We start from the raw sequence: 26,234 nt of genomic DNA on the forward strand, positions 1-26,234 counted from the left end.
GAGAGATCATCAGGGGGTTTGGGCTGGGTGTCCATCAGTATGCTGATGATACCCAGCTCTACCTCTCTTTTAAATCAGAACCAGTGAAGGCGGTGAAGGTCCTGTGTGAGTGCTTGGAGGCGGTTGGAGGATGGATGGTGGCTAACAGATTGAGATTGAATCCTGACAAGACAGAAGTACTGTTTGTGGGGGACAGGAGGCGGGCGGGTGTGGAGGACTCCCTGGTCCTGAATGGGGTAACTGTGCCCCTGAAAGACCAGGTGCGCAGCCTGGGAGTCATTTTAGACTCACAGCTGTCCATGGAGGCACAGGTCAACTCCGTGTCCAGGGCAGCTGTTTATCAGCTCCATCTGGTACGCAGGCTGAGTCCCTACCTGCCCACTGACTGTCTCTCCAGAGTGGTGCATGCTCTAGTTATCTCTCGCTTGGACTACTGCAATGCGCTCTACGTGGGGCTACCTTTGAAGGTGACCCGGAAACTACAACTAATCCAGAATGCGGCAGCTAGACTGGTGACTGGGAGCGGCCGCCGAGATCACATAACACCGGTCCTAAAAGACCTACATTGGCTCCCAGTACGTTTCCGAGCACAATTCAAAGTGTTGGTGTTGACCTTTAAAGCCCTAAACGGCCTCGGTCCGGTATACCTGAAGGAGCGTCTCCACCCCCATTGTTCTGCCCGGACACTGAGGTCCAGCTCCGAGGGCCTTCTGGCGGTTCCCTCATTACGAGAAGCCAAGTTACAGGGAACCAGGCAGAGGGCCTTCTCGGTAGTGGCACCCACCCTGTGGAATGCCCTCCCACTAGAGGTCAAAGAGAACAATTACCAGACCTTTAGAAGGCATCTCAAGGCAGCCCTGTTTAGGGAAGCTTTTAATGTTTGATGGATTTCTGTATTTTAGAACTTCTGTTTTTTTGGAAGCCGCCCAGAGTGGCTGGGGGAACCCGGCCAGATGGGCGGGGTATAAATAATAAATTATTATTATTATTATTATTATTATTATTATTATTCGCAATGAATGGCAGTGGCACTCCAGGAGTCCTTCCTAGCCTTACGTAGGGATGCCCAGGGTTGAACTTGTAGCTGTTGGCTATGTGCTCCAGCAGTGGTGCATGAGCAGAAGTGGGCAGAGCGGCATTCCCACTTGCAGAGATGGAGCTAAGTGAAATAGTGGTGAAGTTGGGAGAGCTCCAGGTTTGTGGCAATAGTATCCCACAGGAGCACAAGAACCCGGAGCTCCCCTGAACTTGAAACTTCTTCAGGCTCATCCACTTTTCCCGCTGCTTTCCCCCAGGAAAACCCACTTTTTACTGCCAATTCGCAGCAAACAGCAATCAGGTTTTGCTCCGATTCAAATAGCAAGTTCTCCTGGGGAAACCGGCAGGGCAAACAGAAACCCCTCTTACCCATGCCTAGGAAGCACGGGATGAGCAGAAAACCCCTCAGATCAATGCAGTCCCAGATTTACGTATAAACAAGCTATAGCTTAGGGCCCCACTCTCTTGCCCCCCCCCAAATATACTTCTTAATTGTATTTCACCATTAATATACTTCTTCTTAATTGTATTTCAGTTCAACAATTACTTTGATAAAATACATATTTTGTTATGTGCAAATGGCTTTAGATACCTATGAGGTCCATAAATTACCATATAGCATATATTCAACACAAAAAACAGTGACGATTTGTTGTTGGCAAAGGACAGCTGGGCATATAAAGGGCTCCATTACCTTCAGTAGCTTAGGGCCTCGTCAAACCTAAATCCGGCCCTGGAAGCCATGAGACAAGTGTGGACGAGCCCTTCATCTCGCCCCATCCTCATCCTGGGACACAACAGCAGTGCTACTCCTGCTGCTCCACACACTGCCCTCACATGCTGCTGCGCTATATAATTAAGCTACAGCTTAATTAATTTTGAGTTCTAGTCTTCCACCCTCTGTTTCCCCCTGTAGTATTGCACTCATCTGGGAGTGGCTGGTTGTTGTTTTTGTTGGTGATGGTAGTGAATCAACTTTTTGCTCCTGTATTGAAATGCTGTTTGGTCACCATTAATAGGTGCCATGTTTTAAAAGTGAGAAATGGTGCCCTGTATGGATTAAAAACAACCACCTGCAAGAGAACTTAGCAGCCGAGGCAGAATCCCATAGGGCAGATGATTCCTAGACTTGGAAATTCTTATCTACTGCCTTTGGGGCCGGTTCACAGGAACGTCTCAAGATATTTTGTTGCCTGAGGCAGAGTAGCCAATGGTAGCCCTGGGCATGTTACACGGTAGCAGGGTATGCCTTGACCACAAGATTCAGTTCAGACTCCAACTGACACTTCATTAAACGACCCAGTTAGGCTCAGGCCAATATAGAGGCTGCCCAATTTGTCCCAGTAGTTGAACTCTGCTTTCTGCCCCCTGCACTTCTCTACTGGGAAATCAAAAAGCAGTTATAACTCCCCCCCCCTTTTGACAGAACTGGATGAAATAGTAGGCCCTCCAGAATGGATTAGGCCTGTCATATTGTAGGTATATAGCTCCAGATATTTTTTGTTCTGGACACCTATAAAGTTTTGTTTTTATTTTTATTTTTATTTGGTTTGGGGTGTGTGTGTTAGAATCTGATAGGATTTACAAGCAAGATTGTCTCTTCTGAGGGAATGAATACTGCTGGTTTTCAGATATATAGCTGCAGCGGTTTTCCTACAAGGGCAGCCATCACAGTTTCAAGGGTAGGGATCAGTTTTATTTCCTGCAGTGGTTTTGTTGGCAATTGGTCTGAAAATCACAGACATGAAAGAGCTGCCCCCAGGTAAGAAACCTGCCAAACTGCATACAAAAAGGTCCAGCAGCTTTTGTAGTAGGCACCTTTAAAATTGATTTTGGGGTGGGAGGGATTTGCTTTCCAAATAAAACCCTTCCCTATTATTATGAGCTAGACAGTTCAGTCATAAAGGAACTTTTAACTAACTAACTAACTAACTAACTAACTAACTAACTAACTAACTAACTAACTAACTAATTAATTAATAATGGATGACCAGAGCTAAATGCTTTCATAGAATCATAAAATCGTAGCGTTGGACGGGATCCTGAGGGTCATCTAGTCCAACCCATGCAATAAAGGTATCTCAATTAAAGCATCCATGACAGATGGTCATCCAACACCTGCTTAAAAACCTCCAACCTCCCAAAGGAGTCCATTCCACTGCTCTTACTGTCAGAAAGTTCTTCTTGGTTTTTTAGTTGGAATCTCCTTTCTTGTATCTTGAATCCATTGGTTTGAATCCCACCCTCCAGAGCAGGAGAAAGCAAGTTTGCTCCATGTGAAAGTCCTTTAGATATTTGAAAATGGCTATCATATCTCCTCTCCGTGTCCTCTTTTCCAAGCTAAACAGACCCAACTCCCTCAACCGTTCCTCATAAGGCTTGGTTTCCAGACCCTTGATCATCTTGGTTGCCTGCCTCCACACAAGTTCCAGCTTCTCAACGTCCTTCTTAAATTGCGGCGCCCAGAACTGGACACAGTATTCTAGGTGTGGACTTGTAGTCCAAAACATCTGGAGGGGGGGCCATTGGTTACCCCAGATCTAATCAAACCTCCACTTGATGCAGAAAACCTAGAGCATCTCCAACAGATGGCTACACAGCTTCTTCTTGACAATAAATACCTAGTGAGGAAGACCCCACTAAGTCACTGATCCATGGGAGCCATTAACAAAAGAACATAAGAAGCAAATCATTGAAGGATGATTTGTTTTGTGCCCTGGTTTAGCAACTTATCAGAACTAAAGATGAAGTTTATTATGACTTCCTTCCTTATTTATTTCTAAACATATATATATATATCCTTTTGATATCAGGGTACACGGCAAAGAACAACATGTCCTTCTGCATCTCTGGTCTGAAGATAAGCTCTATGTTTGTTGAAATCACAACTTTCTTCCAAGGTTTGCTTCAGATAACAGTGATGGAATCTGCATTTTCAGTCAAAGGGTGAGTGCAAAAGTTGTGGAGGCAAAGGGACAGAGCCTGTTGCTCTGCCACATTTGCAGTGATAAAGCAATGCACAAGCAAGCCAGAGGAGATTAGAGAAGGGCAGAGGAGCAGCTGTGGCATGTGCCTTGGGTCAGGGCCGGCTCTAAGGGAAGGCTGGGTGGCGCAGGGCTGCCAGGGGGCCCCGCGCGGCAGAGCCGCGTGGCAGCCGCGCTGCGCCCATCCACGGCGAGAAACGGGGCGGGGAGCGCCGGAGCGATCTCCGTACCACAGCACCAGGGCACCCGACATGCTTAAGACGGCCCTGCCTTGGGTGGTACAATGTCTTGTGCCAGCCCTGACATTACTCTCCAAAACTTATGGACTACAACTCCCATCATTCTCTAATGTTGACCATGCTGTCTGGTTGAGGGAGCCCAGCAAGACCTGGAGAGCACCAGGTTGGGGAATGCTGATTGATGTACCTAGATGTTGTTCATCTGACATAAAAAGCAAACAAAGAGACATTTTGCCATTCAAATGTACTTGCAAATGTAAAAGGACGCTTTTACATTCATATTACAAACTGGATTATGCAAAAACTGCTTTAAGCCTCTTCCATGAAAACCACCCTTAGATATCCCATTGCAAAGCCAACCTGGCAAATTCCTGCTTTTGAATTAAAGACGTGTCCAGTGTTAAAATAACATTAAAAATATATTTGCAAAAATGGGTATATTCTGAAAATCTGAAAAGTACAGTGGTGCCTTGCAAGACGAATTTAATTCGTTCTGTGAGTCAATTCGTTTTGCGAAAAATTTGTCTTGCGAATCCCATAGGAATGCATTGAATTTTATTTTATTTTTGCCCATAGGAACTCATTAATTGAATTTCAATGCACTCCTATGGGAAACCGCGATTTGCTAGACGAATTTTTCACAAAACGAATTCGTCTTGCGAGGCAACCTCCGATCGCAAAACCCATTCATCTAGTGAAAAATTCATCTAGCGAGGTACCACTGTATTAAGAAAAATTTGCACTAAAATGCTGACAAATTTTCATGAGGAAATTGCTGTGGAAATGTGGAGACCAAAATTGGCAGATTCACCTATCTCTATTTTAAACCTGCTTTTATTCCAATGGACTTTTCTAAGGGGTTTGCAAAAAGGGAAGGGGAGAAGCAAAAATCAGGATCTATCCATAGATCTCAGGATGTTTGAAGCAGTTCAACAAGGAATGCTTACTAGCAATGACAACAACTCCATTGCCTTGAACCTCCATTATAATCCTAAAATGAAGAAAGCTTAGGTTAATCAGGAATGAATGGGTTGTGGAATAACAATGAGCTCAGCCAAGTTTAGGGACTCAGAACTAATTTTGGGGCTCCAAACCTGGCACTCGGATAATTGGTGGAAGCAGGGATGAAGCACCTGCATGAGATTACACAAATTAAGCTCCCTAATTTAAGTTACTTTATTTGCATGATTAGCACCCAGATTTGCATTTTATGGAAACTGCCTTGAGGGGTTGGCAGCTCCTAAAGCCCACTGGGGCTGAAGACAGACAATAGCTTTTAAGAAAGTTGAAAGTCTTATTGCACACACATTTCATTGTCTGCCCTGTTGTCTCTGGACAAAGTAGAGCTGAACTGAAATTTTATTTTTCAACCATGATGGCTGTGTATCGGAGATTGGTATACCTCTGCATATCAGTTGCTGGGAATCACTGGACGGAGGTAGAGTCCTGTTGCGCTTGCAGGCTTCCCATAGGCAGGTGGTTGGCCTCCTTGATAATATGGTGAAGGTCTAGATAGGACGTAGGCCTGCACTTGTGTCTCTAATTGGCTTCCTGCTGGCTGCAGTTCCTAGAATGCCTTGAAAGTGATCACTGAGGTAAACCCCCTCAGCAACCTTGTAAGATTTTAGTACAGTAAGAAATAACTCTCATTCCCAAAAATTCACAGATGTTTCAATTTTAGCAGGGGATGAATATTTTCTTGAAACAAGGAGGAGATTGCCCTTAGGTCAAAACGCTTTTGTGGGGCTTGGAAACAGAACAAAACCCAATACATATATGCTTACCAAAGGCAATAGTAGACTGGGTGTGCCCAACAGTAGCGCCTCTTTCATATGGTCATCAATACTCAGAGGGGAATCATGTCTCTCTTTTGGACTGAACTGCCCAGACATGCAGTTCTCATCAGCTCTACCTAGCTATCTATAGCTGTCTGTCATATAGATATATAGAAAAGCACAGACATTTTGCAGACCTCAAAACCCCATTAGTCATATCTCTGACCTGCATTAATCCATGTTTCCTTATGTTGGGACTGGGAAGGATATTCCAAGCCTCCATTTTATTCCCAGGACAGAGTCCTACAGCATACTTTATTGTTCACTATCTCAAACAAGAAATACATTTTTAAAATCTGCTCCTTGGTTTCCTTTCAGACAATGGGATCCCCTGCAGCTTCCCTGCAGGCATGACAATGTTTAGCCTTAACAAAGAAGCAGGCAAGGAGACGTTTCCTCCTGTTTTCACCCTAGATCTACAGGAAGACTAGTGGGCAGGCAATTTGGGGAGGGGTTCCTTATAAATGCTGCCAATCCTTCATCTCCAAGCACTTTTGTATATTTTTCGTGGCTCACGCACTCAGTCAGCAGCACTGCATCTGTTCTGGAAGAGTACAGCTATCGATGAGAGAGAGAGCTCATTCATCATTGCGTTAAATAGGTGCTTTTATACAATGGTAGGAAATCTCCATTCATAACCCTTCATTCATAAGCCTCCATGCTCAGAACTAAGAGAGAACGAATTCTACAAACTGTTGCTATGTGGAATGATCCTGTGCAGAGCTCCACCCATATGCTCTTCCATTCACACACTCCTTCCCAGTTTTCTCTTTTTGTCCTCTAACAGTCAATCAGCATTCAATGCCCACTGAAACATTATCATCCCCCATTGACTCTTTCCCTGTCCTTTAGCTTATCTTCTAGGGTACTTGTATAAAATGTGGAGTTCCCTGAACCTGGCAATATCCCCCTGCTGCTATCACAGCCCGTGAAGAGTAGCAGTCACAGAACTGAGTTTACTCTTAGCATACTACAGGGGTTCCCGTAACAAAATGTTGCAGTGCATCCCTGGCATGCATGAGTGCATTACCTGAGCTGGGGAGCTGGAAAAAAATAACAGTTGGCATCAAAGACAGGAGTCCTACTTGATGTGATTGTTGGCTGCTTCTGGACTGAAGTCCAGCAGGGCTGAGCATAAAGCTTTCACCCTGGTTTGCAAGCATGAAACTTATATCTGGTCTTCATTGAGTCTTCATTCTGGTTTCTTTCAGGGGAGGTTACACATGCAGGTTATGAACATGCATCCTACATTCATCCTGATTTGCTTGTGGGGCCTTTGTATATCTTCTGGCTGGTGATCGTTCATGCTGCTTTTCGATACTTTCCCCCATCACTGTAAAACCCACCCCAATTTTTTTTTAAAAATCTTGATTTCAACTCCACAATTCCACAGTGGATTTGTCATGCATGGGCAGCATAGCTGCCAAGTTATCCCTTTTTTACAGGGATTTTCCCTTATGCTGAATAGGCTTCCTCGCGAGAAAAGCGAAAACTTGGCAGCTATGATGGGCAGGGGGAGGACACCTCCCACCCATGGGCCTAATTAGGGTCCCAAATTGGCTTTCAAGGATTTTCCCCAAAACCACAGCCACCTGCCCATATATGATGCCAGGTCTGGAGCAGGTAGAGAGGAGGTTGCCAGTGCACAACTAGGTACTTTGAAGTGCTCTCTCGATTGTTCATTGGCAAGGGAAGTTTGATGCTACTGCCAGCCAGATGATTGGCAGCAAGAGGCATCTTTGCTGGGGCATTTGCTACTGGACACTGCAGCCTATCTCAGCAGAAAGCAGGTCTTGAAGTCACTAACTAGGAGCTGATAGCCAGAGGCTTCAAGCCCACTGCATTGACTGCATTTACAGAGACCCCCAGGAAGTTCACCACACCACACCAGGTCCTGCAGAAAGTTGTTCTTGAAGTGGGCCACAAGGCTATAGCCACCTGTCAAAATGGCCCCTCCAAGGGTGGGTGAACCCAGGTTGCAGCCTGCCAGCTGGGCCCAATTTCCCACCCCATGCTAGGGTGACAGAGTGCCTTAATCCATTTTAATTGCACGAACCAACATTTCCTGGGATGTGTTTGAACTTCCCGCAAAATCCTGACTGTCTGGAGGTGTCCACAATTTACAACTCATCCATGACCATGGTCCTTGCGGCTACAAATGTGAACCCTCTTTTGCTATTTCCTAGGAGAAGCAGCACATCTGCCTGGGCCGGCAGCTGTTCACCAGCTGTTTGTTGCAATCTGCCAAATACCAAGCAAAGGCCATGCCGCTGGTGGTGGCTCAACTCCGCTTCTCTCTTCATTTACATCAAAGAAAAGCCAGCTGGAGCCAGTATTATTATTTGTCTTCGCAGGAAGACAGCTATTCTGTGCAAACTTGAGTGTTTATTTGCTATGGGCTAGATATTAAAGTCCGTCATTCCCACCTTGATCTCCACCTTTCATTTCAAGCAGACGAGTCCAAATGGACATGACATCCTGGCTTGAGCCAAGAATCAGAAACAATCCCAAAGAATCAGAAACAAAACAAAAATGATTTGAAAGGGAACATCAGGCAGACAAAAAAGAAAAAATTGTGTTTTTTTTTTGCAGTGCTAGTACAGCCAATTGCTTGCAGTCTGAATTAAAGCAGAAACTTTCTGAAAGTTTTTCTTTGCTTTTCCCCCACCAAATGTACAATGATGGGTGGGAAGTTATCCATTTGATAGGTGGGAGAGGAAGAGGATGGAGAGTAGATAAAATCAGCTGGGTGGGAATAACTTTAGGAGATCACTAGATCCAACTGCATTCACCGCCAATGTTGCATTAATGTGTATTTTGTTTCCCATATAAATACCCTGTGTTATTGTCCTTGGGGGGGTTGAACATCTACCCCACCTACATACCACTGTTAGCTTTGTAGGATGGTGACAGGGGTCTGATGGTACCACAACCACTGGTGCACTGCCTCTCTTCCTGCTGCTCTTGCCGCTTTGGTTCCAACAGTTACTGTGCATGCGCCCCACTGCATATAACACATGCACATTGTCTTTGTAGTGCCTGCAAATAACGTGACACTGCAGAGGCTTCAAGACTAGGTCTAGTTGGTGATGGAAACATTAAATTGCTTTGAGGTGGTGGGAGAGATTTGGAGCAAATATTTTTGACTACAACTCCCATCAGCCCTGGCCTTCATAGCAAATAGTCAGGGATGATGAGAATTATACTGTAGTTCAAATCACCCAGAGGGCAGCAGGTTGGGAAAGGCAGATTTAGAGCTTCTCTGACTACAATAGTCAAGCTTCTTCTCGTATTGTTGCTGAAACCCATTTGTTAGATTACACAGTTGTTTAAATCGTTCAGGTCCCCGTTGCAGAGGGTTGGATCAGGTGACCCTCAGGGGTCCCTTTCAACTCCACAGTTCTACAATGTTTTGATTCTATGAGTATGAAAAACCTAGTCATTGATAGCATCCACCATTTTACATGCTACAAAAATTAAGTTTGCAAAGAAATAATAGCAGTGGAAGTCCATGAGCCCCTTCACATTTGATGTGTGGCAGAAGAGCATGTAATCTCCAGTTTGACCCACAGCCGCCTTTCCTGAGTGGAAGAATCTTCTCTGTTTTTGCTTTGTACATATAATCTTCTAGCGTGGCAAATAAAGCAAGGGCAGAAATAAGCAAACCCCTGGCTATCAGCATCCTTGTCTGAGAGCTGCAGATAAAGTATGTACTGCAAATAGCCTGCTTTCTCACACAGACATGCGGTGAAGGGCATTCCAACACCGGGATCACTTCATTTAGGTCTGGGGGAGGGTTGGTTGGCAGCAAGAGGTGGAACTGGAATCAAAGCAACAAGTGCACCCAAAGAAGTTGCAGGGAGGTCACACACTATAAACAACAACAACAACAACAACAAATTATTCTACCTCGCCCATCTGGCTGGGTTTCCCCAACCACTCTGGGCAGCTTTCAACAGAACATTAAAAACAGAATAAAACTTCAAACATTAAAAACTTCCCTAAACAGGGCTGCCTTCAGAAGTCTTCTAAAAGTAGGATAATTGTTTATTTCCTTGACATCTGATGGGAGGGCATTCCACAGGGTGGGCGCTACTACCAAGAAGGCCCTCTGCCTGGTTCCCTGTAACCTCACTTCTCGCAGTGAGGGAACCTCCAGAAGGCCCTCAGAGCTGGACCTCAGTGTCCGGGCTGGACGATGGGGGTGGAGACGTTCCTTCAGGTATACTGGGCTGGGCCATTTAGGGCTTTAAAGGTCAGCACCAACACTTTGAATTGTGCTCGGAAACGTACTGGGAGCCAATGTAGGTCTTTCAGGACCGGTGTTATATGGTCTTGGCGGCCACTCCAAGTCACCAGTCTAGCTGCCACATTTTCAGGTGACCTTCAAAGATAGCCCCATGTAGAGCGCATTGCAGTAATCCAAGCGGGAGATAACTAGAGCAGTGTTTCCCAACCTTGTGCCTCCAGCTGTTTTCGGACTACAATTCCCATCATTCCTTACCACTGGTCTTGCTAGCTAGGGATGATGGGAGTTGTAGTCCCAAAACATCTGGAGGCACAAGGTTGGGAAACACTGAACTAGAGCATGCACCACTCTGGCAAGACAGTCTGCGGGTCTCAGCCTGCGTACCAGATGGAGCTGGTAGACCAGGCACAGGCAAGCTCCAGCCCTCCAGATGTTTGGGACAACAATTCCCATCATCCCTAGCTAACAGGACCAGTGGTCAGGGATAATGGTAATTGTAGTCCCAAACATCTGGAGGGCTGGAGTTTGCCTATGCCTGGTCTACCAGCTCCATCTGGTACGCAGGCTGAGACCCACAGACTGTCTTGCCAGAGTGGTGCATGCTCTAGTTCAGTGTTTCCCAACTATAACAGTGCTCCCACCTCCCAGCTCCTCTAGACAGTCCAGAAGGATATCATGATCAATGGTATCAAAGACCGCTGAGAGATCCAGCAGAACTAGGAAACAGCTTTCACCTTTGTCCCTAGCCTGCTGGAGATCATTGACCAGTGGGACCAAGGCAGTTTCAGTCCCATGATAAGGCCTGAATCCCGATTGGAAGGGATCCAAATGGTCCGCAACCTCCAGGCATGCTTGGAGTTGTTCAGCAAACACCTGCTCAATCACCTTGCCCAAGAATGGAAGATTTGAGACTGGGCGATAGTTGGCCATATCGGTTGGGTCCAAATATTTTTTTAAAAAAAGAAGTGGTTTAATGACTACCTCTTTCAGGGCTGGGAAGACTCCCGCACCACTCATTTTTATTAGCCAGGATTTCCAAGGATCAAGGAGACAGGTGGTTGGTTTCACTCGTTCAACTGTTCATTGACGTAATTTGATCAAGCAGCGTTTCACCATGAGAAAACACTGAAATCTACCACTTGGTCAATTTACCTCAGTTTTATCTACACCAACTGTTTACTCCTGCAAAAGTTTCAGGGTGGACATACTGCTTTGTTTCCAGTTGGTGCACATCCCACAAATTCCTGCTGAATTCCTGTAGTTTTCCACGCCATAAAGGTTAGGAGTTGTGTGTGTCCTGCTCTTGTAGTGCTATAGAGTAAGAGTGCCCCTTCTGACGGCAATGATGCAGTAAAACCCGGGAAGCATCACAGAACAACTAAGAAAGCAGAATGATGTGTGGATGGTCTAATATGAATCCACCACCAATGTGCATCCATGGCACATTGTAGAATACACCTGCAAAACTCCCATTGCAGTGGGCACAATGAATTCTTTTTTTCAAGTGGTGAGCACAGGAAGTTAGCAGGCTTTGGTATACAGTCCTACAGTGACTGTCACTTCCCATGAGTGCTGCTAGTGCAAAAAGACTAGCAGGACTACGGGCACTACCATAGGAAGAGCAGGGCCAATCCATTTGATAGCACTTCCTTCTGACATTATTCTTCCTCCCACCTTACGTTTGGCACCACCATTGCTGTGAAAAACCACCCATAGTGTTGTGCTTATATTGTGATTTTATTCTGTGAACAGTGGCGGAGCTTCAAGCTCCGGCAGGGGGCCAGAGAGCAGGCAGGGGCGTGGCTGGTGCGCGTCCCGGGGGCGTGGCATGCGTCCCGGGGGCGTGGTGCACCACCTGCAGGGGTGTGGTGCCGAGCGCAGGAGGGGGAGCCAGCCACGATGGCACCCCACTGGGATCGTGCCGCCAGGTCCAGTGCGCTCCCCCCGCACCCCTGTTCCTCCGCCAGTATCTGTGAACCGCCCTGAGACTTATGGGTGTAGGGAAGTATACTACATAAATAAATAAATAGTGCTGGGTTTTTTTTGCAGGGAAAGCTCTGGACTAAGAGCTTTAAAGCGCAGGCTGTGCCTGGAAAGAGTGGGGGGGTGAAGTTAAGTGTGGATAAGCCCTGTATCTGTCTCTGCCAACAATGGGAGTTAATCTCCAGCCAGTGCTTAAAGGTCATCATGTACAGAAAAAATAAATATTCCAGTACAAACCTGAGTACAAGGAGACCACCTTCCTTTGTGAGTCATGAAATTCAGAGCAAGGCTCAACCAGCCGAGTTCCAGAAGCTGGGCAGGCTCTATTGCCTCAGGCAGCAAACCTGCCTGGAGATGACTCACTGCCACTCGGGCTGCCTGCTCTGTTCCAGGGGACCCGGTGGCTCCAACAACCAGTCACACCAGAAAATCAGCCCTAGCTCCCCGTGCCAGAACACCACCTGTGACGGCCACACTTTGCAAACAAGAAGGCAAGCTGCAAGCAGGGCCCTTCGTGTTTGCAGCTGATAAGCAGACCAAAGAATTAAAAGTTGTGCCTACCGCACAACTGAGACAAAACAAGGAGGTTTAGCGGTGCTTGTCCTTTCTGTGACCTAGCCAGGCAGCAGCACTGGGAAATGCCCTTCATGCTTCTACATCCAACCAGAGAAGCAATCTTGCTTTACAGGTTCCATGGCTATAGCAAAGGCCACCACCTGTCCTCTCTTCTCTGGTTCTGGATTCTGCACACAGCCTACCGATAAGATTTTAGAGCTTAAACTGCATCCATGTGGGCAGACAACGGGCGTGCCCCTTCTGCCCTGCCTGCTACCGCCCAGGGCTCGCTTCTGTCTTTATGCTGTCAATCAAGACTCCCACAGGACTGTAGAAGTCAGACAGGTTTTGGCTCGGCACGTGCTGAAGGGTTGTGCTGTGTCTCCGAGCAGAGAATGCCTCAGCATAAATTTCCATGATGCTGCTGCTCACACATTCCAGAATCCGATCGCAGCTGGGCTCCCAGTGTGCCGCAGCTGCAGCTGTCTGGCTGCCTGGATTGCAAGAGCCTGCTGGGAAGCTCTTCCTGGCATTTATCTGTTTGGACCCTGCCATCAGCCTATGGGCAAGAATACAGTGTGTTTTCAGTATTCTCAACATGCCCTCTCCCAGCTTGCAGCCATTTCTGTGGGGTCCTGGTTCAGGGAGCCCACCTCTGCCCATTCCCTCCAAACACTCTCCGCCAGTCTACTGCAGAGACATACTGACGATAGAGTTTTTAAAACTCTGCATGCATCTGTATGGCTGCATCCTTGCCTGCATTTGGGGATTATGCTGTGGGGGAAAGCAGACAGGGCCACACATCCTGTTAATCTCAGAATCTTTTATTTCCAACAGGAATCCCCAACCCAGAATTTACTGTTTTACAACTAGATTCCTATAGTACAGCTACTCTTCCCCCTTGAGCCAGCTTCACTCCATGCTTATTTAAGGAGCAGCTGTACTTTTGGGAGCCAACATCCCAGCTACAAAAAGGTCAGTACAGAGTAGGGGGTCCTAATCAAGAGGATATTTTTTACTGCAAAAAGATTGAGAAGTTGCTGAGAGAGAGAGAGTTCTAAATGTGTCAAAAACATAGAAAGCTGCCTTATCCCAAGTCAGATGACCATTAGTCTCTAGCTTACTGTACACTGACTGACAGTGCCCCTCCAAAGTTTCAGAGAGAGTTCTCTCCCAGTGGAGGAGACTATCGAGAGTCCCATGGGCTGCAACAAGATCAAACCTATCCATTCTTAAGGAAATCAGCCCTGAGTGCTCACTGGAAGGACAGATCCTGAAGCTGAGGCTCCAATACTTTAGCCACCTCGTGAGAAGAGAAGACTCCCTGGAAAAGACTCTGATGTTGGGAAAGATTGAGGGCACAAGGAGAAGGGGACGACAGAGGACGAGATGGCTGGACAGTGTTCTTGAAGCTACCAACATGAGTCTGACCAAACTGCAGGAGGCAATGGAAGACAGGAGTGCCTGGCGTGCTCTGGTCTATGGGGTCACGAAGAGTCGGACACGACTAAACAAGGTACATGCTCTACCAATAATCTACAAGCATGTACTATACAGTGCAACTCGGCCTTGCACTTGAGCTAACAATTCAATTTACAATCCAAGAACAATGCAAGGGTGTTGAATCAGCTTGAAGCCAACAGAGATGTTGGAGAGAGTTATTTGCTTAGAACAAGGAGAGAACGGGAATAAATGTCCCTATGCAATGCTTCTACACCACTGGCTGTCTTCCTACTGGCAGTGAATAATATTCCTCATATGGCTACCAGCTGAACTGTTAATTATTCTGTTGCTACTAATGCCAAAGCACAGTAGAGGGACCAGAAGACAAATAGCTCTCCTGTATGCACTTTATCACTGGTTCATATAAATGTGCACCATCCGTAAGGTGGGGGCCACAAACACAATAGCACAAATAGGAAATACATTGTCCAAAAAAGAGGACTAAAAGAGGGCACAGTTTTGCATGAACCTGCCTATGATAATTTGTATGTGTAGATAGAAATTTAGGAATTATTGCTATAATTTAAGAAGAAATGCAGCACATTTCATCATAATGGGGAAGGCTGTGGACAGGTGACCCATATGCCTGCTTTGTCTACTGTCCTGCTGCCAACTGATGAGAGGTAATTTTAAGCCGCATTCCCAACATACTTTTAAAGTGCTATAATACCACTTTAGGATTTAGATTTGGTGGACAGAGTGCCTGAAGAACTATGGATGGAGGCTCGTAACATTATACAGGAGGCAGCAACGAAAACCATCCCAAGGAAAAGGAAATGCAAGAAAGCAAAATGGCTATCCAACGAGGCCTTACAAATAGCGGAGGAGAGGAGGCAAGCAAAATGCAAGGGAGATAGGGAAAGATACAGGAAACTGAATGTAGATTTCCAAAAAACAGCAAGGAGAGACAAGAGGGTCTTCTTAAATGAGCAATGCAAAGAAATAGAGGAAAACAATAGAATGGGGAAAACCAGAGATCTGTTCAAGAAAATTGGAGATATGAAAGGAACATTTTGTACAAAGATTACCATAATCAAGGACAAAAGTGGTAAGGACCTAACAGAAGCAGAAGACATCAAGAAGAGGTGGCAAGAATACACAGAGGAATTATACCAGAAAGATATGGAGGTCTCATACACCCCAGATAGTGTGGTTGCTGACCTTGAGCCAGACATCTTGGAGAGTGAAGTCAAATGGGCCTTAGAAAGCATTGCTAATAACAAGGCCAGTGGAAGTGATGATATTCCAGCTGAACTATTTAAAATTTTAAAAGATGATGCTGTTAAGGTGCTACACCCAATATGCCAGCAAGTTTGGAAAACTCAGCAATGGCCAGAGGATTGGAGAAGATCAGTCTACATCCCAATTCCAAAGAAGGGCAGTGCCAAAGAATGCTCCAACTACCGCACAATTGCGCTCATTTCACACGCTAGCAAGGTTATGCTTAAAATTCTACAAGGCAGGCTTAGGCAGTATGTGGACCGAGAACTCCCAGAAGTGCAAGCTGGATTTCGAAAGGGCAGAGGAACCAGAGACCAAATAGCAAACATGCGCTGGATTATGGAGAAAGCTAGAGAGTTCCAGAAAAACGTCTACTTCTGCTTCATTGACTATGCAAAAGCCTTTGACTGTGTCGACCACAGCAAACTATGGCAAGTTCTTAAAGAAATGGGAGTGCCTGATCACCTCATCTGTCTCCTGAGAAATCTCTATGTGGGACAAGAAGCTACAGTTAGAACTGGATATGGAACAACTGATTGGTTCAAAATTGGGAAAGGAGTACGACAAGGTTGTATATTGTCTCCCTGCTTATTTAACTTATATGCAGAATTCATCATGCGAAAGGCTGGACTAGATGAATCCCAAGCCGGAATTAAGATTGCCGGAAGAAATATCAACAACCTCAGATATGCAGATGACACAACCTTGATGGCAGAAAGTGAGGAGGAATTAAAGAACCTTTTAATGAGGGTGAAAGAGGAGAGCGCAAAATATGGTCTGAAGCTCAACATCAAAAAAACCAAGATCATGGCCACTGGTCCCATCACCTCCTGGCAAATAGAAGGGGAAGAAATGGAGGCAGTGAGAGATTTTACTTTCTTGGGCTCCTTGATCACTGCAGATGGTGACAGCAGTCACGAAATTAAAAGACGCCTGCTTCTTGGGAGAAAAGCAATGACAAACCTAGACAGCATCTTAAAAAGCAGAGACATCACTTTGCCGACAAAGGTCCGTATAGTTAAAGCTATGGTTTTCCCAGTAGTGATGTATGGAAGTGAGAGCTGGACCATAAAGAAGGCTGATCGCCGAAGAATTGATGCTTTTGAATTATGGTGCTGGAGGAGACTCTTGAGAGTCCCATGGACTGCAAGAAGATCAAACCTATCCATTCTTAAGGAAATCAGCCCTGAGTGCTCCCTGGAAGGACAGATCGTGAAGCTGAGGCTCCAATACTTTGGCCACCTCATGAGAAGAGAAGAATCCTTGGAAAAGACCCTGATGTTGGGAAAGATTGAGGGCACTAGGAGAAGGGGACGACAGAGGACAAGATGGTTGGACAGTGTTCTCGAAGCTACGAACATGAGTTTGACCAAACTGCGGGAGGCAGTGCAAGACAGGAGTGCCTGGCGTGCTATGGTCCATGGGGTCACGAAGAGTCGGACACGACTAAACGACTAAACAACAACAACAATACCACTTTAACCAGTCATGGCTTCTCTCAAAAGAATTATGAGAGCTGCGGTTTGCAGTTATTGGGAGGCCCCTATTCATCTCACAAAGCTACAATTCTCAGAGTTCCGTAGCAACTTTCAGCTTAACAAACTTCAGCTCCCAGTACTCTTTGGGGTAAGCCATGACTGGTTAAAGTTGGTGCCACGGCACTTTAAAGGTATTGTGTGAATGTGGCCTCAGTTTTGAAGCCTGGAGAAGTGTTGAGGGGAGGGATGGGGTGGTTGTAATGGAGGAGATCAGCATTGCCTGTCAGAACTACGGAGACCACCCACAGTTTGTTTGTTCCTCTTCAATGTCCATACATTCATAGCGCTCGAGTGAAGTGTCCTCCTAACATTGCTCCATACAATTTTGGCTTCTCCTGCATACTACAAACTATACTGAAATGAAAAGGGAGACATTCAGGAACATTTCCCAGCATAACATGTGCCCCAAATTATTCACGGAAAAGATTTCTAGGCAACTGAGCATGAGCCACTGCCAGAGGAAGCCCAGGAGATCCAGGTTGAAATCACCACTCACTAATGAAGCTCCTTGGGTGAACTTGGGCCAGACATTATTTCTCAGTCAAACCTGCCACACTGTGTTGTTGTTCTGTGCAGATAAAATGGGGAAGGAGACCCTTGCAGGTTGCCTGAGCTCCTTGGAGGGAGGGAGGGACAGTAATATTTCTAATTATGTGATCAGCTGGGCAGACAAGAGACTGATACTTAATTTGGATCAATGGGCATGTCTTCTGTTTCAAAGGAGCTTCCATGCAAGGCCCCCTCTGGATTGGACTCTTTCGCCGAGCTGCTCAGATCCCCTGAGACATGAGTACAACAATGCTATGGACAAGACCGGCTCTACCATTAAACAGAGGCTTTGGGTGGCAAATGATGGGGAACCAAGAGACGCAGCAAGGTGTGGAAGGATAGAGCTGTGTCTGGCATATGGCTTCCCCTACACTTCTTGTCTTGTCACCAGTGCATAAGTGAAATTCAGGTGAGACAGTCATCCTCTGTATGTGGAAGTGGGGACAAGGGATCTGGTCCTTTGTCTCAGGCGGCAAAATGTCTTGCACCAGCCCCATCTCTGCTAGTGTATTGGTTCTTGCTCATTAAGACCAGGCTGCTTTCACATTCCTGCTAGCCAAATTGTCTCAGCTAGACTTACCCTTTCACAAGCAGGAAGGTTTCCTTACTCTCAGCCACATGAAGGGGGTGAGCAAGGATCCCTTATGTGGCTGGGTTGCAAGCCAAATGCTTTTTAAAAAAAGAAAAAACAATCCTATTTTGAGATCTGGTGCTAGAGCATATTGCACTAACTGCGTGGGTGGAAGCACAGCACAGCCAACAGCTCCACATGCTGTTCTGTGCAGTCACCTGGCTGAGACGTGGCAGTCAGCAATTCTGCTGCCACGGAAAACGATGCCCCAAATCCCAGCCTGCTCAGGCCTTCAGTCAGGCATATTGGGATGATGTAACCTTTAAGTATATGTGGGGTGGGCCCTCTGCCAACCCCCGAGGAAAGTGGCTAAGCTAGTAATAAGTTAAGTGCACAGTCGGCGCAAATAGTTATTAACATGTACATAAGTGAGGGTAATTATATTATTTACTCTTAAACATGTAGCATGCTGCACAACCAGCAAAGAGTCATTTCAAATATTCACGCTCAAACTTGGGCTCTCTGTGAGAAGTGCAAAGGGGGCTTCTCATGGGGGCTATTCTCTCCCTGTCCTCCACAATAGCTGTTCTGGCTACAAAAACAACAGCACTCACAGCCTGAAGTTCTGAAATAGAGGAAATGTATATTTAAAGTCATGTGATGTAGAATGCAATGGGGCTGGTGGTGCCCACCAGGAATGGTCGGGCAACAGGCAGGGAGACCAACCATAGGTGGAGTCAGAACCAATGACAGACAGAGCCAACTAATTAAAGTCCCGACCCCATCTCTGCTGAATCCACAAGGGCAACACGGAGACTAAGGGGGAGGAAGCTGACAGGTAGTGGCACTGCATGGACTGGTTGTAAGTAGGAAGACAGGCAGCTGAGGGCAGGCTGAGGTTGATGTGGTCGTTTCCCATTTGCCCTCATGGACCAGCCTCCGGAAAGATCCTGGGGCCAACTCTCAGCTCAGTCCTATACATGCTGGCGGAACTTCCACATTGTGTCAAGTTGAGTAATCATTAATGACTGCAATATGGGGTTGACAACTTCTCACCCATGGGGTACTTACTTAGGGTTGTGTCTGATGTCAGTTCAGACCCATCAAATTAAGAGACATGAGTAACTTCAGCCCATTTTAGGGATGAGGGACTCTATTAGTTTTTCATTTTTCCAGTCTTAAGCTCGGTTTTCCACATTTCCACCTCAGTTTGTGATTTTTCTTTTAAAGTCCTCATGAAAATTCCCCAGCAATTTCCCCCCCAAATTCATCCTAATGTATGTACACATTTCTGTATGCATTTTTCCAAAATAATTTCCCCAAATATAATGCATTTTGTTATTTTCACGAATATGTGCATTTTAATGCACACTTCAGTAAATGCATTTTTGCGAACATTGTTTGCTTAGAGAACTGCACTGCAAAATTTTGAGAAGCGTGAATTTCCAAGGACAGCTGTTTGAGTTTGCGTATTGTTTCAGAAGCTGTGAAATAGGTCGGTTCACCTTTAAAAGTGAACTGAGTCAATTTTCTCCCGCATCCTTCATCATCATCCCCCCCAAGCAGGTACAGTATGCTGTATAATTTAAATGAATGCAACCTGTTATGTTGCTTAGATCCCTTTTATCTCATAGCACGGGCTAAGGAACAACTAGGCAGGGCCTCCTTGCACTTACTCAGTCCACAAACCATTACAACAACATCATTGCTGCCGTGTGCACATTCTCACTTGTCAGAGCAGCAGCACGTCCACCGAGGGTCCCAAATGATGGCAGGCAAGGCATCAGCTTCACTGGCAAATGCCTCAGTGGACCAGGTTCAAGAAAAAGAAGAAGCCCTTGAGATTTTGAGAATCCTGACAAAGCCACCAGACTCCACAGAAGAAGCACAGATTCCTCCCTGTGCAACATGACCTTCTTATACGACACCCCCTCCCGAAAGAAATCTAACTCCGCCTCTGGCAACATTTTCTCCCTCCGGCATGGGTGGCTGTCTCTTACCGCATCGGAATCTTTACTCTGAGGTAGCGATCCACAGCAATGGCCAGCAGTGCCAGGATGGAGCTCTCAGTAAGGATGAGGACAGGGCATGCCACCATCAGGCAGCTGTAAAAGTGTATCTGTGGTCCAATGTTGATGATGATGGCAAGCGGGATGACAAGGGCTCCCACAGCTACATCCGCAACTGCCAGGGAGACGATGAAGTAGAAGGTGGCATCCCGCAGGGCCTGGTTCACTTTGACGGCCCAGATCACCAGGATATTCCCAGGTATGGAGACAAGGGCGATCAGCACCTCGATGGTGATGTAGGCAGCCTGGAAGCCCGAGATGTGATGCGGCATGGTGCTCTGAGAACCCTTATGTTGCCTGAAAGGATCAAAGGAGTCGTGTGTTTTAAAGATGGAAGAGACCACCAAAGTATTCAAACCCCAAACATCTTTCAATTTTGCGTTTATTCGCTTAGGTATTGCTTTCATACCCTGCCTTTCACCCTCCTGGAACCCAGGGCAGCTAAAAGCAATTAGAACCATACAAATATATATCCACATTAGAGGCATCCAAAATAACCTCACAATCAAGCAACCAACTTTTAAAATACCCTGTTTCTCCTATTTTAAGACATAGTCATAAAATAAGCCATAGCAGGATTTTTAAGCATTCAAGGAATATAAGCCATACCCCGAAAATAAGACATAGTGATAGGCACAGCAGCAATACCGGCCACGGCAGGAGGAGGAAAAATATAAGACATCCCCTGAAAATAAGCCATAGTGTGTTTTGAGGAAAAATAAATATAAGACGGTGTCTTATTTTCGGAGAAACACGGTAGCAGTTATATAGCCTGACGCTATACTTCAGTAAGTTTACAGATTACCTTGCATGCCACATTTTCCTTCGCAAACACTGCAAAACTCCTCAAATGATTTCCCAGTGGTGCTCCCTTGTTCTTCCCATACCATTGACTGTGCTCCGACTATTTCCAACTCAAATTTGCCATCCCTCTGATAGACTGGTCACCACCAGGAACTTCACACTAAAAGGCTGTGTAATCTGAGTGTGTCTGCTGTGCAGAGAACCTGCCCTCCTGCCCATATTGGCTGCTGCAATGAGAGATTTAGGATTTCACTGTTGCTACCTCTGGCCCCCATCTCTCCAGTTCAGCAGCCAGGTAGTTTTTAAGCAGCATTAAGAGAGCATCTCTGAATGCTGCTGATCGATCACGTGGTTGCAGAAGAATAGCCTTACGAAAGTTCCCAAGAGAAGTGGTCGGTCACCCTTGTCCACACATGCCTAGTTGCAAGATTCTTGTTTAAATAAAAATAGATGCCATTGTGTCTACAAGATTATCAGGCTTTGGCAAACTTCCAAAGTATACCCCCCCCCCAAAAAAAACCCCAGGATTGCTGTCACTGGGGATGTCTTTTATATGCTGGCTTTGTGGTTTACAAGAAAATACCAGAGAGGAGGATTTTGTCTTTATGTAACTAAAGCTATACTGATAATTTGCAAATGCTCCAAGTGTCCCTATTTATCAGGGACAATCCCTGTTTGTCCCACATTTTCTAGAAACCTCTCTTCCTGGTAAATCACATTCCATAGCTATTAGTAAAGATGGCTGATTATTAACTCCAAAATCAGGGACAGCATTCCTCTGAATACCAGTTGCTGAGAAACAGCAGGATCGTCTTATGGTTCTGCCTGCGGGCATCCCATATGCACCTGGTTGGTCAAGGAAGAAAAGGATGCTGGACTAGACTGGCCAAAGATGGAAAACCAGATGTTGGAGTTGGATGAAAGTTGTAGTACAACAACTTCTGGAAGTCTGCTGGTTCACCTTCCCTGGGACAGGCCTTTGTTCTGATCCGTAGGGTCTTCCTTACATCCTTGAAATCCCTGTTTTCTTCCTATTTTATTTAATGCTCTATTTATTTTATTAGGAGTTTTCTATACCGCCCTTCACCAAAAATGGTCACAGAGCGGTTTACAAAAACAAGGTAGGATAAAAAACATAATGCACAATAAAAAGAAACATGGAAATAATTATGATAAATAACATAATTAATTGCATCACTGAAACAGCAGCCTCTTAAAGTTGGAACAAAAATAGTGCTCTAGACCAGGCATCCCCAAACTGTGGCCCTCCAGATGTTTTGGCCTACAACTCCCATGAGCCCTAGCTAACAGGACCAGCGGTCAGGGATGATGGGAATTGTAGTCCAAAATATCTGGATTGCCGAATTTTGGGGGTGCCTGCTCTAGACGCTTCGCTCTTAAGTGTGTGGCTGCTGGGCTTTGCAAGCTCCCCTGCCCCAGGAAAGATATTTAGCATGATTCAGCCCCTGAGCTGTTATATCTCAGTTACATTGGGAAGTAAGTCAGTCTCACTAAAATCAATGGGACTTCGTTCCGAGTGCTTGGGACTCAGCAGGAACAAGAAGCCAATCAATTACCATTCAATAACAATGTAAAGCATCATTTTGCATTTGCCACTAATGCAGGACAGCTATGTTGTTGAACAAGCCTTCCTTTTCTTCAGCACAGCAAGTTTATTATGTGTCTGTCTGCCTGCCTGCCTGCCTGTCTGCTTCTCCCTCTAGTAATATAGGCCTGTACCATTACATTTGCATGTGGAGACCTTTTAACCGCCCCCAGAAATAAATTCAGACAAGACTCAAATTATTGGTTTGGTTTTTGGCAGAATTTAGGCCACAACTTTATTGATTACAATCAAGTGAGTGGTTGCATAGGCTCTGGTTTGACTAGCTCCCTGCACCCTTGCAGGTAGCGCTGACCCTGGGCACCAACCATAGGTCAGCCTTGGGTGAACACCTGGGACAGTGGCAAGCAGGAGCCCTGTTCAGCCTCCACCCAAATGAGCCCTGGACTCAGGCTCAGGGCACAACCCCGTGTGCGGAAGACCAACCATGAGTCCGTGGATTCCTTCTTAAAGGAATACCCAACACATAGGGATGGCTAGGCACCCTGCCACACCTATCCACCTGAACCAGAGCCTATCCGCAACCTTACAAGTTGTGACAATCAGTTACGTGGCAGCAGGGCCGGCCCTACGGCAAGGCTGGGTGGTGCAGGGCGCCAGGGCACTGGGCCGCCAGACAACCACGCTGGGAAACAGGGCGGGCACCAGAGGGATCTTCGCACCACAGCGCCAGATATGCTTAAGACGGCCCTGCGTGGCAGGTGAAACCCAAGTGGCACAAGCCAATCAGCCAAGTGGGGAAAAATTTTACCATGCCCCTGTCCCAACAACAGGCAACACACAACAGTATAGCAAGGTCAAGCACAATCCCTAAATATAGGGAGAGGTGGGCAGGTGTTCCGATGCACTGAGCTTGAAAGAGGAAGCTCAGGGACACATGCATCTGGTTAAATAGTGGTCCCTCAATCGCTTTGACTGACGTCCCTCAGATCCAATTGCAACCAAGGGACCACCAATAGAGTGTTGTGGCCGCCGAGAACACATAACACCGGTCTTGAAAGACCTACATTGGCTCCCAGTACATTTCCGAGCACAATTCAAAGTGTTGGTACTGACCTTTAAAGCCCTAAATGGCCTCGGTCCAGTATACCTGAAGGAGCGTCTCCACCCCCATCGTTCTGCCCGGACACTGAGGTCCAGCGCCGAGGACGTTCTGGTGGTTCCCTCACTGCGAGAAGCAAAGCTACGGGGAACTAGGCAGAGGGCCTTCTTGGTAGTGGCACCCGCCCTGTGGAAAACTCTGCCATCAGAGGTCAGAGAGATAACCAACTACCTGACATTTAGAAAATACCTAAAGGCAGCCCTATTTAGGGAAGTTTTTAATCTGTGATATTTGATGTATTTTAATGTTTGTTGGAAGCCGCCCAGAGTGGCAGGGGAAGCCCAGCCAGATGGGCAGGGTATAAATAATAAATTATTATTATAATATATAATAATATTATAATATATTATTATCCAATGTTCCCACCCATGGGCGTAGGCAGGGGGGCAGGAGGGGCAATTGCCCCCCCCGAAGCAAAAGGCTGAGGGGCGCAGCGTGGCAGCCCCAGGCTCCCGCTCCTGTTGCAAAGCTCCAGAGGCGCGCGGGGAGCGTAAGCTGAGGAGCGCTAAGTGGGAGCGTAAGCGGAGGAGGCAGCCACAGGCTCGCGTTCCCCGTGTGCCTCTGGAGTTTCGCACCGGGAGCGGGAGCCTGGGGCCGTCTCCTTGGAAGAGCTGGGAGGCGCAGGCCACGTAGCCCCACCCACCCATCAGACCCAGCAATCATGGCCAATTAGCAGGGATGATGGGAGTTGCAGTTCAGCAACATCTGGAGGGCCTAAGGTTCCTCATGCCTGATCTAGCATAATAAGACCTATTCTGCTGGATTATAGCTCTCCAGAGTCTTGGGAAGAGAGAAGCCAATCACATCACCAGCTACCTGGTTCCTTTTTTCAACTGCAGGTGCCAAGGATTGAACCCGGGAACCTGTGCATGCAATGCATGTGCTCTACCACTTCCATTTTCTTTGTGGGAATATCTTTCCATATCACGCCAGCAAACTTGCAAGAGATGTGCTGTAGCCAACAGGGACACTTCTGCAAGTAACCTCTGCAGAACTATACTGCAGTATTCTGGCTAGGTTGACTGAGGCACACCATTCACACCATATTACTTATCTGCTGAAGGAGCTCCACTGGCTGCCAATATACTACTGGTTTTCCTCACCAAATATATCCCTACCTGGCAATTGTGTTTTTCAGACAGTGTGTTGCTGAGAATACCATATGCCCTGTACCAGAAAGTGGGCTTTTAGTGTTGCAGTTACGGCTCTCTGGAGTCAACTGCTAGCTGAAATCAGATAGGCACCTTGTATCGTGACATTTAGGGGCTCACTGAAAAATGGTTTTGCTGTTTTGGGAGTTTGTAGTGGTGGTTTTATTGTTTTGCAAGTTTGTCGCATCAATTTTATTGTTTTTAGAGCTTCTATTGCTGTGTTTTATTCTGTTTTTATCTTGTACACCTTTTGATGACTTTATGCTGTGAAGCAACCCATACATTTCTTTAACTAGGGGCTGCTTGCTTTATTTCACCTCACTCGCCAGCCCCACTCCACCCCACCCAATCTCCCCTTCTCCTTAGACTTCATTTCCTGAGAAAGAAGCCTGAATTTTGAAATAAGGCTTCTTTCTTGTGCTTGGTGGCAGCCAAGAAGGAAGCTTTTCTCCTCATCAATAGTGGAAGTGGCAGCAGTGGGACAAAGAGGAGAAAGGCTTTCTCTGCTTTGTTTTGCCCCTGGTGATGGTGGCCACTGGGAAAGAGAAAGGCTTCCAGTAGCTGTGCTGATCTCTTGTAACTCTGGAACTCACAGCACCATCTGTTGGCAGCCATGTGAACTACAGCGTCATGGCATCCTTATGCAAATACAGTATAGAAAGATAATAATAATAATAATAATAATAATAATAATAATAATAATAATAATAATAATTTTATTATTATCTTTCTATACTGTATTTGCATAAGGATGCCATGGCGCTGTAGTTCATGGGGACCCAAGTGGCGCTGTGGGTTAAACCACTGAGCCTACGGCTTGCTGATCAGAAGGTCGGCGGTTCGAATCCCTGTGACGGGGTGAGCTCCCGTTGCTTGGTCCCAGCTCCTGCCAACCTAGCAGTTCGAAAGCACGTCAAAATGCAAGTAGATAAATAGGAACCGCTACAGCGGGAAGGTAAACAGAGTTTGCCAGAAGCGGCTTTGTCATGCTGGCCACATGACCTGGAAGCTGTACGCCGGCTCCCTCGGCCAATAATGCGAGATGAGCGCGCAACCCCAGAGTCGGTCATGACTGGACCTAATGGTAGGGGTCCCTTTACCTTTTTAATAATAATAATAATAATAATAATAATAATAATAATAATAATACCCCTTAAAACTTTAAAATGTAGTAAGATGATGTGCACTTCCAGACAGAAGTTGGAGAAATGGGACAGCC

At 46.2% G+C, this 26,234-nt stretch overlaps 1 protein-coding gene and 1 long non-coding RNA gene across 3 annotated transcripts in view; one reads left to right on the forward strand and one right to left on the reverse strand.

Annotated features, from left to right (window-relative positions):
- The window catches only part of ADORA1 (adenosine A1 receptor), a 72,055-nt gene that overhangs the window by 43,633 nt on the left and 2,188 nt on the right, over positions 1–26,234 (reverse strand). The window contains exons 1-2 of one of the 2 annotated variants that reach the window (XM_088674487.1): positions 21,140–21,291; positions 20,266–20,631 (exon numbers count right to left, since the gene is read on the reverse strand). In XM_088674487.1, coding sequence (XP_088530613.1) covers positions 20,266–20,631; positions 21,140–21,153 — 380 coding nt within the window. In that variant the 5' untranslated portion in view covers positions 21,154–21,291. Of the gene's footprint in view, positions 1–20,265; positions 20,632–21,139; positions 21,292–26,234 lie in introns of those variants that run through there. The other variant, XM_035124247.3, reaches the window with a different exon arrangement.
- Positions 3,851–8,521, forward strand: LOC148685113 (uncharacterized). The gene is made up of 2 exons (XR_015951133.1): positions 3,851–3,984; positions 8,283–8,521. It is a non-coding gene; the product is annotated as an uncharacterized LOC148685113 (long non-coding RNA).

This window comes from Zootoca vivipara, chromosome 7 (assembly GCF_965207765.1).
Source record: "Zootoca vivipara chromosome 7, rZooViv2.hap1.1, whole genome shotgun sequence".
Taxonomy (NCBI): Eukaryota; Metazoa; Chordata; class Lepidosauria; order Squamata; family Lacertidae; genus Zootoca; species Zootoca vivipara.